Below are 21,633 nucleotides of genomic sequence, written 5' to 3' on the forward strand. Positions count from 1 at the left end.
CTCTGGGGGTCTCTCGTGCTGAAGGCTCGTAGTCTTCCTCCCAGGCTTTTTCCTTGTCCTTCTCCTTTGTCCATCTTGGCCGGATGTCAGAGACTTCCGCAGCGTCCCATGCAAGCTTTGTCTTTTAGTTGTCTATCAGCTTTCCCCTTCTCCTTAATTTCTTGTCCAGATGTCAGAGACTTGCATAGTGTCCCATGCAATAGTCACAACAGTTAGCAGTTATTCTGACCCCCCCCAGGTATCAGAGGCTCAAGGTTTACCCTTCAAGCCCTCTATTGACACGAATTGCCGAAACATTCCTTACACCTAGTAATGGCTTCCTGTTCAGCACTACTTTTTTTTTTTTCTTCTAGTAACTATGTTCTCAAACCCAGAATATATGACATACCTGACATGTAAATACCCCACAGAAGAAGAGAGGCTCCTTGCAGTAACTTGAATACATGGTCCCAAAGGGGGGCATGTCTGACAAGGAAGGCTGTGCTGACAAGCCAGAGATGTGCTGACTTGCTGAAGCATTTAAAGTGAGAATTAGGCAGGAAATTAGTAGACATGTTTGCACAACTTTAGGAGCAAACATTTTTAAGGCCCATACGGGACTTCACGTAGCCAAACAAGTCTCAGGAATGACTGGGCATTCTTCCCTAGGTAAGGGCCAGGGGACCCACTCCTACCAAGTTTTAAAGTGCATATAGTGTATGTCAGACTTCCTCAGAAAAAGGAATGGACAGGATGCTGTGCTTCAAAAAGGCATCTGATCTGGATTGAAAACGTTGACATTCTTCAAAGATGAAGAATCCTTTGTTTCTCTGGAGACTTTGCTAATAATGAGATCACTCTCACTTCTTACAACTTGTGATTTGTTTCTTACAAGAATGTCATCTTCTGGGTGGTGGCTTGTATCCTGTCCATGACAGAGAGCTTTGGTTTTCTCTCCATGCAGCTAGCCCCTATTATCAAGCCAACCCCTTCATGTAAAGGTTTTCTAACTCTTAAGGCAAGTCTGTACATTTACATGTGACAAGTGAAAGTCATGCACTGTCACAGGCAACCATTTCTACTTTGAGGAAGTCACTATAATTAAGACATGGACAGCTTGAGCCAGATGCTTAACCATGTACCTACATGCTATTGCTATTCCAATATTCCAAATTACTGTGTATATCTGAGATTCTTTTAGGCCTATTCCTGTAGTGTTTTTTTTTTTTTTTTTTTTTTTTTTTTTTCCCTCTAAAAAGCATGACCTAAGAGTGGTTTGCTTGTAAAATGCTTTAAAACACAAAACCATGGTCAAACACAAATAATTTCTCAGACAAACTGCCACTGAAAGTTGTGTGTAGTTTTATTTCAACATATCAAGCACAAACAGGTTTCCCCTACTTGGGGAATATGATGAGGAATGTAGTTAAAAATTTGGAAACATTTACATTGAAAGATAGCCCAGACTGGCACCACCACTAAGTATTTTAAGGCTGTATATATAGCAGTACTTACCACTTGGAACTAGAACGGCTTAGTATTGTCTGCAGTCTACAGGAAATATTGCAAATCTTTAAAAAATGGTGTAAGGAAGACTATTAACAGATTTGAACAATGCAGTGGCACAATCCTTCCTCCTTTCTGACCTTTGACAGTAAAAGTGCCTATGATCAAACACATGTACACCCATATTGCTCCTGTCCTTCTCACTTATTCTGGGGCAGTGATTTCTTTCTACAATGCTTGTGTGTGATATTATAAAACAGCCATATAGCAAATAATTTTAGTAACAGTAAGTAACCGGGTTCTATGAATAGATTTGTCTGATGTTGACGCTCCACGGGCCCAGTCCAGGCCGTCAATCAGCTCTGTAAAGGTATAAGGAGCTTTCACTGAACACTTCCTGTTTCCTGAAAAGGAACAGTGCTAAAAAGTCACACATATTTACAGTTCATGTGAAATGGAAAACAAAACATCCTGAGGTCCCGTTCTGTGTGTATGTGCTGACAAAACAAATTATGACCTAATATCCTGGGGAGAGGATTTTTTGGACCAAGTGTGCTCCCTCACTAAATGCAGCCAGACAGGCACTGTGAACATCAGTTCTTTACGGCTCCCCAACTACACTCCCTCTCTCACAGAGCTATAAATCACACCGGTGTGGCTTTTCCAAAATGCTGGCATGTTTACCATTTTGTGGGTACCAATACTGTTGGGTAATTATTAATTGCATCAGAAAAGGACAAGACATAGAAAACAAATTGCACAATTAAAGCTACATTTGGCTTCAGCATTAAGGCCCATACAGGTTAAGAGGTCCTTGAAGATGTACATGTAAAAGGCAAAAATGACATAATCTGCAGGAACAAAGTTCCTAGGTCCCTTTTCCACCTGTCTTTCAACTTTCTTCCACCTCTGCCGCGTTGGTTCTAAAGTGCTTTGGTGCCTCGCTGGGCTCCTTGCGTGAGTGGCCCCCCCTCCTGCAGCCAGTAACTGTTATTGCTGCCAAACGTAGTGCTTTTATTTGAAGACATAATTGATGAATAGTTGACACATAAGAAAGATGCAAAGGAGAAACCAGCAGCGAGAGTCCAGAAGGAAGCTTTCAGAGGAGACCTTCCTGTGGAAGGATTTTTTGTTCAATGCGCTGAGGTTTCTGGAAAAGAAAGCAGTATGTTTATTTGTGTGTTTGAGAGAGTGGCCAACACCCAGAGCCCCAGAGTTTCCACACAAACACGGATCCCACGACTTCTGAGGCACCCTAATGGGCAAGGCACTGTGCCCCACAGACTCTCCTCCCCTCTTTTTAACAGAAAAATGAGTACTTCTGGGTGCTGCTGGAACAAGCAAAGCACAATGGCTGGTGTGCAAAAATGTAAGGGCACAAAAAACAAGGAACCTCTTTCCCCAGCACCCATTCACAAAGGTATGTCCTAACCTTCCCAAATGCAAAAACCAGCCCTGGACACTTCAAAGAGCAGCAGAGAAGAGCTAAAATCATGTCACCAATTCCTCCAGCTTCCAGAAACAGTGGGCCTAGTATGTGATCCTGTTCTCCTGATGCCTCTGTAGGGCCGGATAATATGCTTCACGCCTTAAGGAATCAGCGGGGCTCCCTGGGTTGGATGTAGCATCTAATACCTCCCCTACCCTCCCTAAAGGAGTCTACAGTGCAGAGCACCTTAACAGCAGTTGGTTAAGCATCTGTGTTCACCATTTTCCTCAGCTGGCAACTAGCAATTTACACAAGAAGAGGGAAATACTGAGCTTTCACCCCGTGAAGCTCAGTATTCAGAACATGTGCCTACGTCTCTGCAGCAAACAGCAAATTCAAAACATACCCAATGGCTGATAAGAAGGGAGAACCATGCCTTCTTGCGTAGCAGTTTTCTTTATAGCCAGCACTCTGCCCAACCCCTCCCAGCTCCTGCAGCTGTTTTGCACTTGGAAGTGCCGGGAAATACGTAATACCCTGAGGTGATACTTTTTGCTCCCATAAAGAGAGTCTTAAGCGGAAGAGATTACTGTTTCAAGTAAAGGTTGGTTTTGCCTTTCTGATGCGTAACCTATTAAGGTTACCTTTGAAGCAGTTGTTCACTGCACCCCTGCAGCTGATAAGGACACTCTAAAGGCCACAGCAGACTTAAATGCCACAGGTTATTTTTAGTCCATTAAGGTAATTACTTTGATGAGGGAAAATAGTTACCTGTGTATGTCCTGTTGGGCTCTCTGTAGGGATAAGACAGCTGAATGAATTTCCTTCAGGTGATTCATTTCTTTCCCACACTGAGCGCACAGACTTCCAAACCCTGTGGCAAAATATTAATGGACATTATGTTTTACATCACCATCCCTTGTGGCGGTGATGAAACATAAACCAGGTTCACCAGGCAAGTAGCTGACTGTGATCAAATTGTCACAGCTAGGGGGGACACTTTCAGGAGGAAACATGGGGAAAAGGGGACAGGTGGCAGAATCAAAAAACAAAAAGTCCATCCCAATGATATCCAAATACTTGCCATCATCATCTGACAGCTCCTGTACGGATTCCGGTGTTGAACAGCTGCTCTCTGTATTCTGGCTGTGGTTGGATGGCTGATCACTGGTTTTGCGGCGTCTGCAGTCTTTGGCAGATCTCTGAATAAAACAGGGATTAAAGAGATTCAGTCAGTACCAAATTGAAGACTCGGGTTTAAACAGTATCATGTAAGGTGCTCAGGAATATCTGTGAGGTTGCAAAGTTTGATTGCTTTTTCAGCAGCTCCTAGTAGCTGGACTCCTGGCAGCTAGTTACGGATATTAGAAGCTCGTTAAGGGTATTATACATATGCCACATACAAAAACATTTCCTCAAATGATAACATCCTTAAGAAACCCATACAAATTATTTTTGTCTTAGCTACAACCGTCACATACTAGTGATGAATTTTACAGTTATTTCACTGAGTCATATACCCACCAGAAACATAAGAGAATGGGTGAGAAGAAAAACTGACAACCAATTTTCCTGTAAAAAAATTTTCAGAAGGTGACTGAAGGATTTAAACACCGGAGAACTTCTATACCTGATTTATTCAAGCAGATTGGAAAGTTTTTCCCTACCTCCTGAATGGGTAAACCAAACCCACTGTTTCCTAACAGTTCTCATATGAGGGCCTGAAGAACAGTTACGAACCTTAGCTTTCCCACTATTTCAGAGGTATTCAGATTTGGGGTACTATCAAACAGAAGTCTACGTTCCTAATAAGACACAAGTTCTTTAGTGTAATATGGATTATATCTTGCTAGTTCAGATGTTCTACATTTACAAAGCATTTTATGAGTAACATGAGTTACTCCAAAGATGGATGCAATGGTACCATTCCCACTTAATGTAAAGGATGGGCACAGGTTTCTTGTCCTAAAAGGAAGCAAGTGATAAAGGCAGATGGCAAGGACTGAAATTTAAATTGCAGGACCATGGCTGTGCACTCCAATACCTTGGTCACATCCTCACTATGGAAAATTTCCTGTTTTGGAAACTCTGAACAGTGAGGCTCAGCTCAGTCACATGCAAAACCCAGTATAAGAGTCAGTGTCAGTAACACTGTGTGGGAAAAAAATACCAGAAAGGATAGCACACATCAACCAAGAATTACAAATAGTTAATGATAGTACACTACTGCTGGCTTAGAGTCATAAGCTCTATCTACTCAAAACAAACCTTTCAGCCTATGCTATGCTTACATGGAAATGCTGCAAAAAAGGGCTAACTATCTAAACAATTATAAAAAAATATTTTATTTCCCAAACCAGGCCTTTTACCTTGTGCCGTGTAATTTGATTGTTTATGCATGTTGTTGTGTGGTTTGACATCCTTGTAGATAAGTGTCTTTCCATGGTCTGCAGTATCCCATTCTTCTCAAATTGGGCAATGTCATTCAAAGGATCCCAAGGTCTTAAACTGTTGAGACCAAAGGAAAGAACATCAGAAAAGCAAGAATACCACTAGGTGTGTTACAAACAATGCACCAATTCCACATGCATCAGGGCAGATATTCATCCCTGACAGTAACAAGACTTTCTGCAGATGCTGTGTGTGGAGTAACAGACACTTCCCTGCATACACAGTTCCTAGCAATGAGTGAAGGGCTCCAGTCACCAGAGGCTTCACCCTTCGTGTCAGGAGAGGAGAGCACAGTTGCCAACTCTGCTTGCAAAGTGCAGAAAATCTCTGCTAAGTGATTCCACACTTGATTGCAGCAATGTGGATTTATACCAATGGCACAGCAGATTTTCCATTGCCATGCCCTCAATTTCAGCTATGCCCAATTTGTATCAGGAAAACGCACTCCAAGAGAGCTCAGAAAGCAAACCTGGGGCACAGTCTGGGGAATGGCAGGACCAGCAGGACCAGAATTACAGGTCTGTAACCTCACTTGCAGCCCTGGGAACTCAAGCAGAGAGGTCTGCTCATAACCCACAACCCCGCCACTCACTCCTCGTATTTGTAGTGCCATTCATTAGTTGTGGCATCGTGCCGGAAGAGCAGCGGTTTCCATTCTGTGCCATTCTCTCTCCGCTCCCGGGCGGCATTCCTCTGCTCCTCCTCCAGCACAAATTTTTCCTGCGTTGCCTTGTGTTGATCACCTTTGTTTATTGCACTAGTAACATGCTGCCAAAGCCTACAAATAAACAAGGAAAGAAGTTAATCTGTCTTAAAAACAGCAATTTATTTTGCCAGCTGGAAACTTAGAGCAGACACTTCTGGTCTATTGATACTGCAGAGTACCAGTATCAGGATTACTCAATCCCAGTTTTGGTTTGCAAATTAAATGAACATTACGAGAACATTATGAAACAATGAATGCTCTATGTAATGATCAGGGGAACTTCCCCTTAGATAACATCACCTACAATATTCATTAAAACCTTCAGTGCTGTCTGTGTGAGTTATAAAGTAGTTATGTTCAGTTCATTGAGGTTAGTGGCATCTTTAGAGGTGATATATAATGAAGAATCTGTTATCTTACTGTCCCTTTCAATCATTTAGGTTTAGAAGTCTTTGCCTTAATGTCTATCCCTGAATCAAAGGCTTTATATTTAAAATTTAGAAGCAATGGAAGATGGATGCATGTGCAAGGCTTGCAGCTGCACATGCAATGTTGTACTTCAATATAGGAATGGCAACAAGTCTGTAGGAAGTCAATTCAATCCACAAGAAATGGACATATGGTTGTGCACACACACTAAAAGCACTGAAGGCTTTCATTCGCACTTCTTTTCAGCTGCCAGAAGATTTGTGATCTGTCATACGATGTCTCACTGAGCCTCTGGATTAAGGAAAGGATCTGCCTTTTATAAGAGAAAAAACTCTTTTCACTATAGCAAAGATGTGATAGCCCTCTCTACAGTTCCTCTAATCAGGGCACTCTAATCTTCACTCCAGACTGGATATACTTCTGAAATTAGCAGTGAGTCCTCCCAAAACATTACTGGATAGTTTAGTGATTAGAATACGGACCGGAGATCCAGGCTGTTCCAGTATTCCCAGCTCTCCAAAACACCAGTCCTGTCTTTAAAAAAATGACTGCATTACTGCATTTCATTTGGAGCTTGCTGTGAGGCTTTTAATGTAAAAGGGGTACTGATGATTTCATTGTATTTCTATCACTGTATGCTTTAGCAAGACTCTAAAACAAGCAGCCACTTAGATGATTAACTGGAGGCAGAAGAACACTTTCCTGTCCTATATGGCATATTACTCCCATGTTCTTGTGTATGAATATTCTCCCCAAAATAAAGGAAAGAAACTCACTTCAAACTCAAAGTGATGGTGGGGGAGGGAGAAGCAAAAATAACAGTTTGAGGAAATAACACGGCGGCATAAAGTCAGTTCTAAGGAATGTGGTGTGTAAAGAGTGAGTCCTCAAACTGAAGAACTTCAGAGGGACACAAACAAAATCACTTGACAAGGGCAAATTACTCCATCAAGACTTGTGTGTGTCAGACAATGAGACCCACCATGGTGAGCTGCATAATGGTAAAGCTTCAGAGACTCTCCAGTGTATGTGAAAATAGGTGATTTTCAGCACTGCAGGAAAGACCGTGCAATTCAGGCAGAACATTGCCTCAATTAGATGGTACTTTATTCACAGAAATGCCAGCAAAATAAGGAGCTCAGTGGAATGTCTGTTAGGGATCTTCAAAAATTTCCCTTCTGCCTCCTTTCCCTGGATTATTAATTTCACTGTTAATTTCTGCTGTAGCAAAGGGAGTCAGCTCTGGCTGTACCCTGATAAACAGAGAAATGGAGATTCTTTGTCTCCAAGACTGAGATTTCTCTTCTCTTTTAAAAGAATCTTCTTCAGAAGTTTAATAGAAAAATACGCTCCAGTCTCTTCTGCAACAATGGCAATTGCACCAGTGTAAGTTACAAACACAGAATTCATTGCCACTGCTGTCCAGATGAAGCTAAATGCTCATGTGGGTTTATTTTCATTCATTTCCCTTCTCAAAAAGGGAAATCTTCTTAGTGTGATGTGATGCAGCACAGAAATTAGATGTCCACAGGCAGGTGGCAAATCTACTGCAGAGGGAGGCAGTAAATTGCACGTGCTGCCTTGGGATATTAGATGTTTTTGGCTAACCATGTTGGTGAGATGCAGAAGTAGATGGTTTGAAAGAAGTGCCACGTGACATTGTTGCTCAAGCTGTTCTGACTCAAGAACTAGCTTGGGAATGCTCTGCAACCCCCTGCATCAGGTAGTCATTCCTTCAATTTCCTAAGTGAAGTGCCAAGACTGTACTCTCAAGTAATGTAGATTACCCTAAAAAATCTGGTGCAGACTTCATTAGAGATCTCAGCTGAGATTATGAGGCACAGTTAAACGTCTCTTTAATTGCGTTCACATAAAATTCAGTTATGTGGTTCAACGCACTGCTCTGCTCATGCCAAGACTTTCCACATTCCTGCAACTAGTTGAAGAGCCTGTGGTTGGAACAACCTTTCTTAACAAGACATCTGACCTCACATTGACATCTTGCCCTTCCACAGAATGTTCCAGCAGTTTTAAGAGACTCTATTCATGTTCTCTGGACTCCAGGGAGAGTTGTTATTTTAGCAGATATTTATTACATTTATTTATATAATAATTATTTTTTATATTAGATATTTATTATTTTAGCCTCCATCATTTCTTGGCCTAGCTTCCTGGTTATTTCAGAGCTATACTTCACAGAAATTCTCCAAAATTAATAGAGTGTAACAAAACGGGTAAATGGACGGTAATACACACAGGCAAGGCCTTTCCAGGATCGTGCTGAGGAATCACAGCCTTCACAGTCCCTGCTCAGTTCCAGTGGAGGAAGCAGGAGTGAGACATTTCCAGAGCTCCTTACCTTTCTGACTCAAAGTCTGTCTGCTCCTCAAATAACACAATATGGCGCTTCAGTCTCTGCCTTCGTACTTCACTAGTTGGGTTCCAGAACACTTCCACATTTCCATTTTTCATCTCATTTATATGTACTTCCCCATCCTGAGAAGAAAAACACAGTGAAATCGTTAAGGACAGTCAGAAACACAAGGCAGAAAATAATCCTGACAAACGGAAGCTGAATCCGGATGATGGTCAGGGATAGGGCTTGGTTAGAGGGCTTTTTTCCTCCTCTTGCCCATTACATCTCACTCATCATTTCCTGAAAGTTTCTAATGTGAGTGAGGAGAGACATTCCCTAAAACACTGGCTGAATTAATCAGAGAAGAACTAGAAAGATACCAGGTTCCTTTTGTCAGGCTAATGCCCAGACAAGGGTACCCATAAAAGCCCTAATATGTTCTCCTTTCCCAATACTCCTCCCATGTACCACCCAGAATATGTAAACAAGATCCCTAGCTCCTTTTCTAGTCTTTCTTCTCTTCCTCACTTCTGAAATCTCATGATGAGCCTATTGAAATACCACCTTTTCTAGGAAGGAAAGCTAAAGCTGAGCTCTCTTTCACACTCTTTTTTCAGCTTAGTCAGCTTATGCTATTATTGCTGCTGAATTTCTTTTAGCACTTCACAAAATGCCACATCCTTATTCGTTGCCAATATACTTGGCAACCAACTATTAAACAGCACTTCTCTGATCTGGGGCTGGCCAGACAGTCGTGCTGTGTCCCTGCTTAACTCAGCCTCTTGCCAGCCTTGCTCACGGACACAGCAATGCCATGGAGCCGAACTGAGTAGGTTGCAGAGGATATAGTGAACAGCATGACAGTGATTGCAAGTGGAAAGAACCAGACAACTACAGCTGCTGAACAGCGTGTGCATTGGTGCCATTCAGCTGCCTGGACGCGGTAGGAGTATCATACTAATCTTAGTTAGGTCACAGCTATTTGCTTAGCCCTTCACCGCCTCATTTTCTTGCATCCCAACTGCTGCATTTCTTCCCCTGCCACGGTCCCTGATGCACGTCTGTTTTTCAAAACCCCACTGCCCACGTCTTCAGCTGTGAAACTCACTCAATTACAAGGGTCTCGATCCTCCTTGAAGTCTGCCTCAGGGAGAGGGATCATATGATTCTGTGATTCTATGATCTCCTCTGCCATTTCCTGAGGTGCCAACTCCAGGACAGATGTCAGGTCCCCAAAAGCCCCCCAGCTATGGATAAGAGGAGGCAGGCTTTATCAAACTTTGCTATGTGCATCTCTAACGGACACATGCAAGCCCTCAGCTGCTGCTTTGACTTTATTCAGGTGGCTTTCAGGTTCTGGGGCAGAGAATTAGCTTTTAAGCTGTGAGGGTCTCTGTCAGGAAACCAGACAGTGCTGGAAAAAAGCCTTCAGAGCTCAGGAAAGCAGGCCAATACTCTCAGTGGGGAGGGAGAATGAACAACGTCCCTACTGCTGCACAGCAGCTACTCTTATTCACAGCATGCAACTCCAAACAGTGGCCTATGGAGCCACCCATTCAAAGCCATTTAACTTCTTTCATACATCACTCTAATTTTGTGCACCACAAACAACCAGCACAAAGACCAAGGGAGGAATAAATTATTTTCATGCTGATAAAACCCAAACATAGAAGGCTGGAAGCTGAGCAGCACGCAGCCCTGCGGCTCAGTGCCCCAGGGGAGCTGCTCGATTACACGCTCTCGCGGATGGCGTTCGCAGGACCCACCGCAGACAATGCACTCCACAATCCAGCACAACTCACGGTTGCCAAAGCTCATCTGGCAGGAAAGGTAGCTCAGAAGGGAAAAGCTACCCAAGCACAGGAAGCAAATGTCCTTGTGCACATCCAGAATGGGCAAAACTCCCTGATTTCAAAGTGGTCATTAGCTTTTTATGTAAAAAGAGAGATTGCCTGGGGGAAGGTGTCCAGCTGTGATTCTTTAAGACTGCTCGACCAAAGGCTACACTGTAGTTAGGACCCCTCTGTAAAAAAGGCTTTATCCAGGCACGTTTCAGCTGACCTACTTGTACAGGGTGAGACAAATCTCATCTCAAAAGCAACAATATCTAAGGACTGAAAAGGGACCACAGGTCAACTGTAATGAAAACACAGACGTATAAATGTAGCTGAGATAAATACAGAAGAATCCAGCTCAAAGCAAGGTTTCACCACTTTTGCCTCAGTTACCAAGAGTTCCCAACTAAAGCTCTAGTCTGCATCCTTCACTGTGCAGCGTTATTCCTGCTGGACTCTGGCTTAAGGATGCCTTTGAGTGATGCACTTACAGAGGCTAGGCATGCAAAGGTGCTGGCTGGTCTGTGTTTTGAGCTGTCCATACAGACAGACCCTCACAGAATCCGTGTCTTTGTCCTTCATCTTATCAGCAGAGGAATAAGAGTCTTCTACCATAAAGATTTGCTGTGAAAATAACAAACTTAAAACCCCATGCTCTTCCCTGGCACTGTTGTTGCTGGAGAAGTACTGAACACAAAGCAGAAAGAAGCCTCATGATTTTCACAATCACTCTAAGGCCAACAGTCTGCCTTCTCTAGTTGACTGCCATTGGGGCCTGTCCTAAGCCTGGAACCCTAAATACAGAGCCACTGGTTTCAATGGAAACGCTCCTCACTGGTCCCAGCTTTGGCCCAGGCTCTGGAAATGCAAGTGTTACCTGTGCTGCAGGTGGATGGGACTGTGGAAGCATACGTGACCTTGAGAGGTGTGGCCTGGAAAGCTCTAACATGCCCGCGCTCTTGGGAATGACGTAAGGAGGCAGGATGCGCTGGCCCTCCACTGCTTCTGCTCCAAGGCAAGGAGCCTGCCAAGGGCTGCCAGTCCTCCCACACACCCCACTGCCCCTGCACTTAAAGTGTCAGCGACTTCTATTATCATAAGTTACCCAGTGTCCATCGAGACTTGCTAACACTTCTTCTCCTGATTTAATCTTCCCAGAGATTTGATTAATGCTTGTGCTGCCTCCGAAGAAGGGCTGTCAGGGGAGAAAAGAAATAGAAAATACAATCAGCCTAGTGAGAACTGGAAGGGAGCCAAAGACAGTGGTGCAGCAGGGTGGAAGGAAAAGTGCAACCTGGGGAAAAGAAGAATGAATTCTAACATGGATTTTGACTATCCAGCATTGCACACTTCTCCTTTTGTCCTTTTGTTTGCAAAACTGAAAGCACTGTAGGAGCTGCAGAAGAGAAGTAACCCTTCTGGTACTTTAATATTCAGCAGTGCAAGGCCTCACTTTCATTGCAGATTAGTTTATTGTTAACTAGTTATCAGGATAAATGGACACAGGCGAGTTTTTCCCAACATCCAGAATTGTATTACAGTTTGCACCATTTTACTTGCAGCCTTGTCCAAACAAAGGGAGCAGCAGTAATGTAGTTGGTGACTTTTCCTGCTTATGGGACAGCAACAGCAGTGTGGCACTGCTTATGGCTGCATCTGTGTAAAGTCTCCAGTGTGAAGAAGCTATTGTCAGCAGGAAACAAAAAAAGAAAAAAGGGTATTTCCAGAGTCAAGGAAAAGATTCTCAGAACAATGGAAAATTCCCCTCACCTTCTGCCTGCCAAACACAGGAAGCAGCGGTCGTGTGACTAGTTATTCCAATTCCTACTACACAATATTTCTTCAGACATTTTAGCTGCTGCTTTCAATAATGTTGTGAAAATTAATTATTGTTTTTTAAAAAACAAAATACAATCAAATCTATGGCAAAAGCCACAGAAAAAGAAATCACAAGTGTTTCAAGAACCAATGTGCACAATCCAGTAGAGTATGAGTATATATCCAAATTAATAACAAAACTATTATGAACATAAACTGTGGTTTATGTTCAACTGCTCACAATTCTACTGAAAATGGTGGATAAGAAATACTTGAAGCAGAGCATGTAATTAAGATACAGGGACCTCTCTGCATTATGTCTGCACTAAGCATCTTATTTTCAATCTAGAAAATAATGATTTGCATTTTAAGTGCTGAAGTTGCTTGCAGATTTGAGATGACGCTGACTAAATACTCCATCAGCCTCGGTACTGTATGGGAACTATGGGAAGTACAGGCTGTAAAGACAAGGACATGGGGAAACAGTTTACTTTGTAAAGGCAAATAAAGACAGAAAAATTTGATTGCTCTCAGAAAAATGTGGTCTGCAAAAGACTCCCCTACGTCCCATAATTTCTCACATTTATGTCAGCTAATGCTGCAACTATAAAATCCTCCAGGCTCTCAGTTTGCCATGTTTCATTTTATGCACAGGCAAGAAACTTTTGTAACAAAACTTTTGGAACAGAAGAGAAACGGATGCTCCTTAAAAAGCAAGTTAGCTGTCCAGGAAAAGATACAGGTCCTAACTTTCTCTCCCAAGTTTTAACATGCCTGAAAGAATGCCTAAAGACATCTCTGTTTTATCTGCACACCTTAAGTTTGCATTACCAAGATTTTCTATGGGAGCTATGTGAACAAGTCAGTACAAGGCAATGACAGTGCAGCTCTTGAGCATGATAACCACTCCAAATCAGATGGCTGAAAATGGACTGTTAACCTACCGTCAAGGCAAGGTCCTGTAGCCTTAAGAAACACAAGGTGCAGTTCATTTTAACACCTGCTAGTATGGGTATGTATGTGACAGTTAACTGGAGAGCAACCTTAAAGATCCACATCACGACTTGTCTTGAAGTACTCTGCACACCTCGCTGTACTTTGCAAGCAAAAATAATGTTACTTCTGAAACAGAAGCCACGTTGTCATTGCCAGAATTTCAGAAGAGTCTGGCCAGCAGCCAGCTGGCAGGGAACAAGCTGTGTGTAACTCAGGCTTAGGAGTTGGGTTCCATCAAATTGCACCAGGCAAGACTGACTATGGGACGATGCCTCCTCTGGAGTTAGGCCACCCCAGGGTGGGGGTACAGAAATAATGTGGTGTATATGCTCATGTCTTGTCTGGTGTACAGGGGCAAGCCTGAGATCCATTATAAAGGGAAGCATGATGTCTCTCACCTTCAGCTTGAATTCCAGTTCTGCCCTGTGGTTTGTTTTCTCACAGTCAATGGTAACTTTCCCTCCAAGCTCCATTGTCATGGTACCATATAAAATTCCTGAAAGGGGAAAAAAAAACAAGAGAACTAATTGCTTTTTTCTGAACTCAAATTAGTCCCACTGATATGCTGTGAGATCTGCTACTTGGCTTAACATTTTGAGAAGATGGAAACCAAAATTTCCAGGACATGTGTGTTTACTCTAAGCATGAAAAATCCTCCTGAGTCTGTATTCCTCATTTACTACACCAGCTGAGCAACAGCTTGACTCATGGGTACTGACAGAACATATGAAGCAAGCTGAAATTGAGACAGCACAAATTGAAAAGGGTTGAGCCCAGTAATTTCATTTATGCTAGTGCTTGAACAGACCTAACTGCCTCTCACAGGGTGGACTGAGCAGAGAGGAGCTGTAATAGGATTCAGCAGAATCTGGGGGACTAGCAATCGTGTAGGGAACTTCTTTTTACACATGCTTACTGTTTTCTGGAAAGGTCATTTGCAGAAAAAAATGAATCAACAACAGAAAGATTTACACACAGGAAACGCTTACAGAGAGTATGATTTACAGAAGTTACTGTTTCAGGTAGCTAGACCTCCCATAAAGATTAACTTATAGGTCAACGTGCCAAAATGAAAAATATGCAAAAAGCAAAATTGGATCAAACTGCTGCAGGAGTGATTTTATTACTTTGGTTCCAACGCCACCAAGGCTTAGCTTTCTAAGGAGAAATGCAAGGAGGAATGCAGTTACTGCAGCAAATCAACTGGCAGCCATTCCAGGGGCTTCAGTGCACACCCAGATCAACAGAGCTGTGCCAGTATTGTACCCACACACAACAGCAAGCACCAGCCTCATGGAGGCAGCTGGTACACTGAGGAATATCACAGTTCCATTAACAAAGAAATCAGAAGTCAAGTCAGGAATTTTTCATTCTTTATTCTTAAAAAGTCAGAAAACATATTAAACAATTTTTGTCATTAGAAGAACTTTACATCCTCAGAAGCTCATGAACTCTGACTCTTTCCATCTTCATTCTACCTGCAGTGCATATATGGAGTATTTTTAGTTTCTATGTAGTGCTAGAACTAACTCAGTGTGGGCCTAATTCTGTCCCCAGCTCTGTATAAACAAAGCAAAAATAATTCAGTTAGTATTACTGCTCCTCTACTAACTCCTATGACTCACACACAGAACACATGCTTCCTGGAAATGCCAGTCCCTGCATTTTGAGGTATGTGAGTGGAAAGACGAGCCAGTGCAAAGTTAAGTCAGTAAGATTAAATTACTACTACATTATTCTTTCTGTTTGCTTCCTATGTGAACAGTCATATCTTACCTTTACAGTGGGCATATGGCATAGTAATGATATAATCTTCCCCCCTGTTTAGAAACATAAGCTTTGCCTTCCCATCCAACAAGGCAGAAAGTGAGTTACCTGAAATTTAAAGGAACAAATACATGTATATTAAAATGCTCATTATGCATGGTCACTCATCTTATCCTACTTTAGAAAAACATTTACATTTAAATGTAGGACACTAATGAAAGAAGAGATATGAAACAGCAATAATTCAGGACCTGGCAAATCATTTACTGCTGAAGGCAAGCAGTTCTAATAAACTCTGCTGCATGACTTTCATTTGCTCTGGCATTCAGCCCCTGTTGCAGAAAGGGCAGAAGATTAAGTAAGCCATTAGTGGGATGCACTAATGAAAGCAATTCCAATGCCTTAGAGCTTTTCCAGGTGTTTCTGTTCTCACAACTTCTCTAATTGTGTAGGATCCCAAATAACAAATCAATTTGCCAGAAAGACAGAAATAACAAGTGTTTCAACAGATACAGCTACAAGAAGACAGTACTTAAGAGGTATCTGACTAAACAGAAAAAGAATTTTAAACAGCAACACTGTTTCAGAGCCTATCATTCTGCTGTCCTTCTGGAGGACATTAAGGTTAAAAGATCTGAAGCCACTTTGAAGCTCTAGGTTTCAACTCTTAGAAATCTGTGAGCTAAATAAATAAAGCAGTTACATTTATATGGAGACTGTTGCATAAGTCATCTGGACGATCAGATAGCTATAAAATGCCTCATCTGTGAGCATATGAAAAATATCCTGACAACTAATTGTCCACACATCCTCATAAACCTTCACTTTCTGAAAACCAGGCTTTTAAAGGGCTCAAGATTTCTGATTATTATTAATTTTAAGCAATTAGTGTGATCTCCCACTGAAATGGTGAAAATGGGGAAAACCTGGGAGAGCCCATACAAGGGATTAAGGCATCCTGGTGGTAGATGCTTAGAGCATTTTTTTGTTCTTAACCCTGAGCACACTGAGGAGTGACTGAAAAACAAAACCAATTTCACAATGTTACATGGAAGGTGCCTAGACTTAATGTCTTACCATAAAACTTGGACCTAGCAAGAATGCTTCCAGTAATGCAAAATCCATCCTTCCTATTGCTGACGTGAAAAGCTGACACTGGTGGATGATGAGAGACCTAGAGAAAAAAACAAACAAACAAACCATACAGAGATATTTACAGCAGTCTTTACAAGTTAAGCAGCATGAAAGATAAAACACAGCATCCCTCATGAAGTCTTGCACATGCCATCCAGAAGGTGCAAAACAGAGGCCGCAGAACTGAACAGAGTCCTCTAAGCCCCATTCATACCATTAATCCCAATGTTAAAGAAGGCAACATTATATATTAGAGACAGAATTCCTGTATAACCCTTCTATAACAGGCCACATTTTCTTTTTCTTTTGCATTTGTGCATCTGTGCACTTGAGATCATTTTATGGCTACATGTACACATGCCAGATCTTTAACACAATAAATGACAGTGTTGAACTTTTGGGTAGCATCTGAATAACCTCCATAAAATGGATGTAATTGCTGAAATAAAGTAAAACAAAAGAAAAAAAAATAAAAATATATTTGCTTAAATGTGGAAAAAAAAACAATGTATGGGAAACAAGGAGTCCTTGTACCAAAGTCCATGTGGTTCTCAGATTCCTTTATTAACTGTAATTCTCAAACTAAATTTTGTCAGGCCAGTTTGCTTGTGAGCTCTGCCTGTCATTTATCCCCAAAGATATGGAAACAGACCCTCAAAATACTTTGATTAAGATCATTATGGAATGTTTAGATATAAAGGAAGGCAGAATTTGATTATCTGTTTTATTATTATCCCTTTTGACAGAGGCAACACAAACCACCACAACATTCTCTTCAAACAAACAAAAACAAAACAAAACAAAACAAAACAAAACAGGAAAGCAGGTTTCTGTGGCACAGGTCTTCACTGAAGAGATTAATGTTATATATGGGACACCTGCCAAAGCTGAAGGTAATCTCAGTAAATCTAAAGAGAAAAAAAAGATCAGCAGCTAGTTTTTTCCATGTCCCACTCTGATGTTTAAACAAAACTTCAAGTTACTCTCACAGGGTGAGATAAGGAGCATGCTCCTATGCAGGGAGGTGTAAATGGGCTGCTGCTTGCAGCACTTGAACATCCAAATAATGTGACTTACCTGTTCTGCGATGTAAAATGTGTGACTGTTCGTCTGAGGGTGAAACCAACAGCAGCGAAATGTCTCTCCAAGAATAGGGTTGTATGGCTTTTTTATTCCCTGAAAAAAAGAAAGCAACCAAAACCTGCTATAAATCTGCAAGTCAACTTTACAGACACGGCCACAAAACAATGTAGTAATTTTCTTCCTTATGTTAGATCAAGTCAACTACAAGAATCAAAGCCTAAGAACTTGTTACATATATCCTCCTGCACTAATCTCTTCACCCAAGCCATGAATTCATCTGCAATTCAGCCAGCTTAATCTCTGATACTGCCCAATCAAAGCTGTACAAGATGGTCATACTTTATTATTTCTGTTACTATATGCAGCAGGTACACACTTCTGTGGAAACATGACACTAAGATACTGAAAAGATAAAGAAGAGACCTGCTTGCAGCGAGGTAAAACCCCTGCATCCAAGTACTTACTAATTTTTGATAACAACTTTTGTTTTCTAGATGTCCAGTGCAAAAGCTCTTAGGTTAACCAACGCTATTTGGCACCCAATATTCACTCCCAAACGAAATACAACTTTGGTTTTGAAAATAATTGTCACAGTATTCTGAACAACAGAGGAGGTAAACTGTTAAAGGAAATTCAGTAAAGAAATACACAGCCACAGCAGAAGTTTCCAACGTCTATTAGAACCCCAAGCACAAGCATTCTCTTACCTTTGGCTTCTTGTAGAAGCCGGACAGATACCACCTCAAAACTTGCTTAATTCGACTGTATGGATCGTCTTCAAGAACAGCCCTGCAGGACAGAACATAAAATGTTTTCTCACATGCTTTTTATACTGTTTACACATCATATTCATTTTATACCGGTACAATGATCTTAATTTCAACAGTATTTCCCTAGTACTAAAAGGAAGTAATTTCTGTACTGCTCCAATGAAAAAGGTGTTTGCCAGCAGCGACTGTTTTTTAGTAATGTACATTGTAAAACACACACATAAATGCTTAGAAAGCGACCTAATTCCTGCAAAAAGCCTAATAAAGTCTCTGGAGTGTATAAGGTTTGATTGGATATACCTCCAGGTATGTTAATGTGGGAATGACAGTAGTCACTGATAATAGTAAAGTATAAGAAGTAAAAATAACAATATTAATCACATCAAAATAAAAAACAATTCTATTTTTCTCTCTTTTTCTTCGTTTTCACCTTCCTTAAAAGATCTTTAAAGCTGCCATGCTGCAAGGCCTTTTTCAGTCCTTTGTGATTTCACACAATCATTTAAGTTGGAAGTGGCTTCTCAGGGCTGTCTCATCCAACCTCCCTCCGCTCAGATGATGTGGGAAGTAAACATAGATTTCCTGGCATTTCCAACCGTTTAGTCAGATTTGAAAATCCACCTGCTTAAGTTCTTGCAAAATCCATTTAGAAGGAGCAACCACACCACAAAGAGGCTTATTAAAGAAAAACTTCAAACCCCTTAAAGCTTTTTTCACATCTCAGTACTGAGGAGAACCATTTCCTTAACTTCAGATTTCAAACATACCACAAACAAAACTTGAAAATACCACAGCTCTAAAATTATCCAGAGGCAGCAGAATAAACATGAGTAACTAGTGCTGATATTTGAATACTGCACACACTGGCTTTAAAATACACCAAACATATCTCATTGAGAAAGATGGCCCTATCTGCAAGCAGGACATTTCCTGTTTTCTACTGTGGTGCTCCCTGCAGGTCTCTCTGCTCAACTGTGTTAAAAGGTGTTTCTTATTTATCATCCAAAATAATTATGCTGCTTTTGGAACAGAAGAGCTTGCTGATTCCACTGTTTGCTCTGTCCTATACTCCTCTGTACGTAAGTACACCAGAAGGTGGCGCAGCTCTGTTCCGAGCTGCTCAAAGGAACGAGCCAAATACCCATCAGTTCCAGCCTGTGCTGTAAAGGATGCGTGTGTGCAAAGGCAGCTTTGTCTGGAGCTTAACTGTTTTCCCTGTTTCCTTGCTCTTCAGGAGCAGCAGTGCATCTTGAAAAGGTCCCTGCAGCTGGAGCCTAGATTGATTTACACTGAATCCCAGTGACCTGAGTGCTATTTGGGAGCCTTTTGAGCACGTCTCAGCCAGCACCAGGCTCACGCTTTAACACGTTTTCACACTAACAAGAGACGTGCCCATGCCAGGCATGCTCTGTGTGCTGCTTACTGGGAGAGCAGGTCAGCATGGTAGTAGTAATCAGAGAGCTTGTTCAGGAATGAGCGTGGTTCCAGGATGAAGGTGGGCAGCACCACTCGTGACAGGTCCATGCCGGGTCGCAGCTGCTTCAGCAGGATCCACATCAGGCTCTTGTTCTCCTCAGAGACAGTTTCCGTTTGAGACGATTCACCTGTCTACAACCGGAAATACAAGAAGCATACAAGAAACTCCTCTCAGGCCCATCCTCAGCAAGTGAGAGACTGTAAGATTTACTAGTACACCCACACAAAAAAATAGGAGATAAATGAGTAATAAACAAAGAACTGAAGCAGTCCTTCAAGTTCAAAACAGGACAAGCTGATACATAAGGCACTGCAAAGGGCCCACTGCCAGGTTGTGTGCACAGACTACAGCTCCCCCAGTGCTATGTAGTGCCCTTTGCAGCAGAAGCACAGTAACAGTAAAAAAACAACCAACCAACCAAACACATTAAAAAAAAACAAAAACAACAACAACAGAAACACATAAAAAAGGCCAGGCAATTTATTGTGGTTTCATCTGTAACTGTGTAGCTCCTCCGTGTTCAATGGAAATACATGAGGTATAATATGGTGGAATAGGGCTTTTCAATCCAATGGAGAAAGAAAATTAAATTTTGAAACATGAATGTTGTTTTAATGCAGATGTTGGTTGTCTAGACTTTTGTCTAACACTCATCCTAGGCATCAGAATTTAACAGTGAAAGAGAATACTTATAATTAGGCTTCCTATTGTTTTTAGGCAAGAGATTTCTATCAGAAGGGCACAGTTCCATTCAGTTGCATTTCTGGAATACATTCTGGTTCAGGAGAGGACACGTAGCATACCCCAACAGGCTTTGCAGATAGTATGTATCACTAAACACTCATTTTCACCATCCTCAGCACCTTTTTGGCTCCTAATCAGCCCTTTTACTCATCATTCACAACTTGTGAGTAGGCCTGTAGGCTGGGGAGAATTTCAGACTGAGGAACAACACAGCTCTTTTCATTTCATTGCTTTTCCCTGTACCGTTCTTGTGACAGTCTGATGCAATACACAGCTCCAATCTCCAAGAAGTGGAAATCATTTTAAGGACGTAATACCACAGCGTCCTCTAGGGGTTACAATATGTATGGCTCTGTCAGAGCTTTCATTATTTATCTAGTTTTCAAGCGTGCATGTACTGGCAAGATAATTTAACGCCATGGTGAAATTGCTGTACAAGGTGTTACTCAGAGTGAGTAACTGCAGAAGGGATGGATGAAGAGGGATGAAAAAGGACAGGCAGGGGTGTGAGAGTAATTTCAGGTCATTTCGGTTTGCATTCCCATCAAATACCTCACCCTCAATACTCCTTTTTTAAGCTAGCTATAACTAAAATAAATTTAAAATAAGTTTTGTTGCTTTTGTTACCAGTCTACCTACTAAGAAGGTGTCTTTTTTACATTCTAGGCTAACTTTTGCAGTATTAAAGTCGTTCTGACACCTGTCTCTGCCTGCATGTTCCTACTGCAAACATGGCAAGGCACGCAGATGCACAAGCACATGCCTTTTTAATGCATACAGATGCACATACATATGTGCACACATTTGAAATGTGCTTTCAAAGTCATGCTGCAAATTTAACAGTGATGGTTTGCATCTGTGATCTGCAAATCTGAACTGTATACAGAGAGACAGAGGCAATTTCAGTTTAAGAAGTTAGTTAATGTTATTAATTGACACGCGTTTACCTTGATCCATCTGAGCCCACTGCTTATAGCAAACTACATCACTGCCTACAATTTACTTTTCTTTATGTTACTGTTATCATTGGAATAAGAATTAACAGCCAGTCTCATCCGTATGTCTCAGGAGACAACAGTCCCACTTTGCAGCCAACAACAGAAATCTAGTAAAACCCCTAATGGTCAAGGCTGCATGGGAACTCCTTTTGAAA

At 41.6% G+C, this 21,633-nt stretch overlaps 1 protein-coding gene across 9 annotated transcripts in view; it reads right to left on the reverse strand.

Annotated features, from left to right (window-relative positions):
- Positions 1-1,318: 1,318 nt before the first annotated feature.
- The window catches only part of OSBPL5 (oxysterol binding protein like 5), a 177,902-nt gene continuing 157,587 nt past the window's right edge, over positions 1,319-21,633 (reverse strand). For all 9 annotated transcript variants that reach the window (XM_084522452.1, XM_084522448.1, XM_084522451.1 and 6 more), the window contains 13 exons: positions 19,683-19,867; positions 18,197-18,278; positions 17,484-17,582; positions 16,350-16,446; positions 15,282-15,380; positions 13,904-14,001; positions 11,797-11,886; positions 8,860-8,996; positions 5,958-6,143; positions 5,284-5,422; positions 3,999-4,116; positions 3,686-3,788; positions 1,319-2,635 (listed from right to left, as the gene is read on the reverse strand). In XM_084522452.1, the coding sequence (XP_084378578.1) occupies positions 2,500-2,635; positions 3,686-3,788; positions 3,999-4,116; positions 5,284-5,422; positions 5,958-6,143; positions 8,860-8,996; positions 11,797-11,886; positions 13,904-14,001; positions 15,282-15,380; positions 16,350-16,446; positions 17,484-17,582; positions 18,197-18,278; positions 19,683-19,867 (1,569 nt within the window). In that variant the 3' untranslated portion in view covers positions 1,319-2,499. The remainder of the gene's footprint in view (positions 2,636-3,685; positions 3,789-3,998; positions 4,117-5,283; positions 5,423-5,957; positions 6,144-8,859; positions 8,997-11,796; positions 11,887-13,903; positions 14,002-15,281; positions 15,381-16,349; positions 16,447-17,483; positions 17,583-18,196; positions 18,279-19,682; positions 19,868-21,633) is intronic.

The sequence above is a fragment of the Aythya ferina genome, assembly GCF_964211825.1.
Source record: "Aythya ferina genome assembly, chromosome: 5".
Classification (NCBI taxonomy): Eukaryota; Metazoa; Chordata; class Aves; order Anseriformes; family Anatidae; genus Aythya; species Aythya ferina.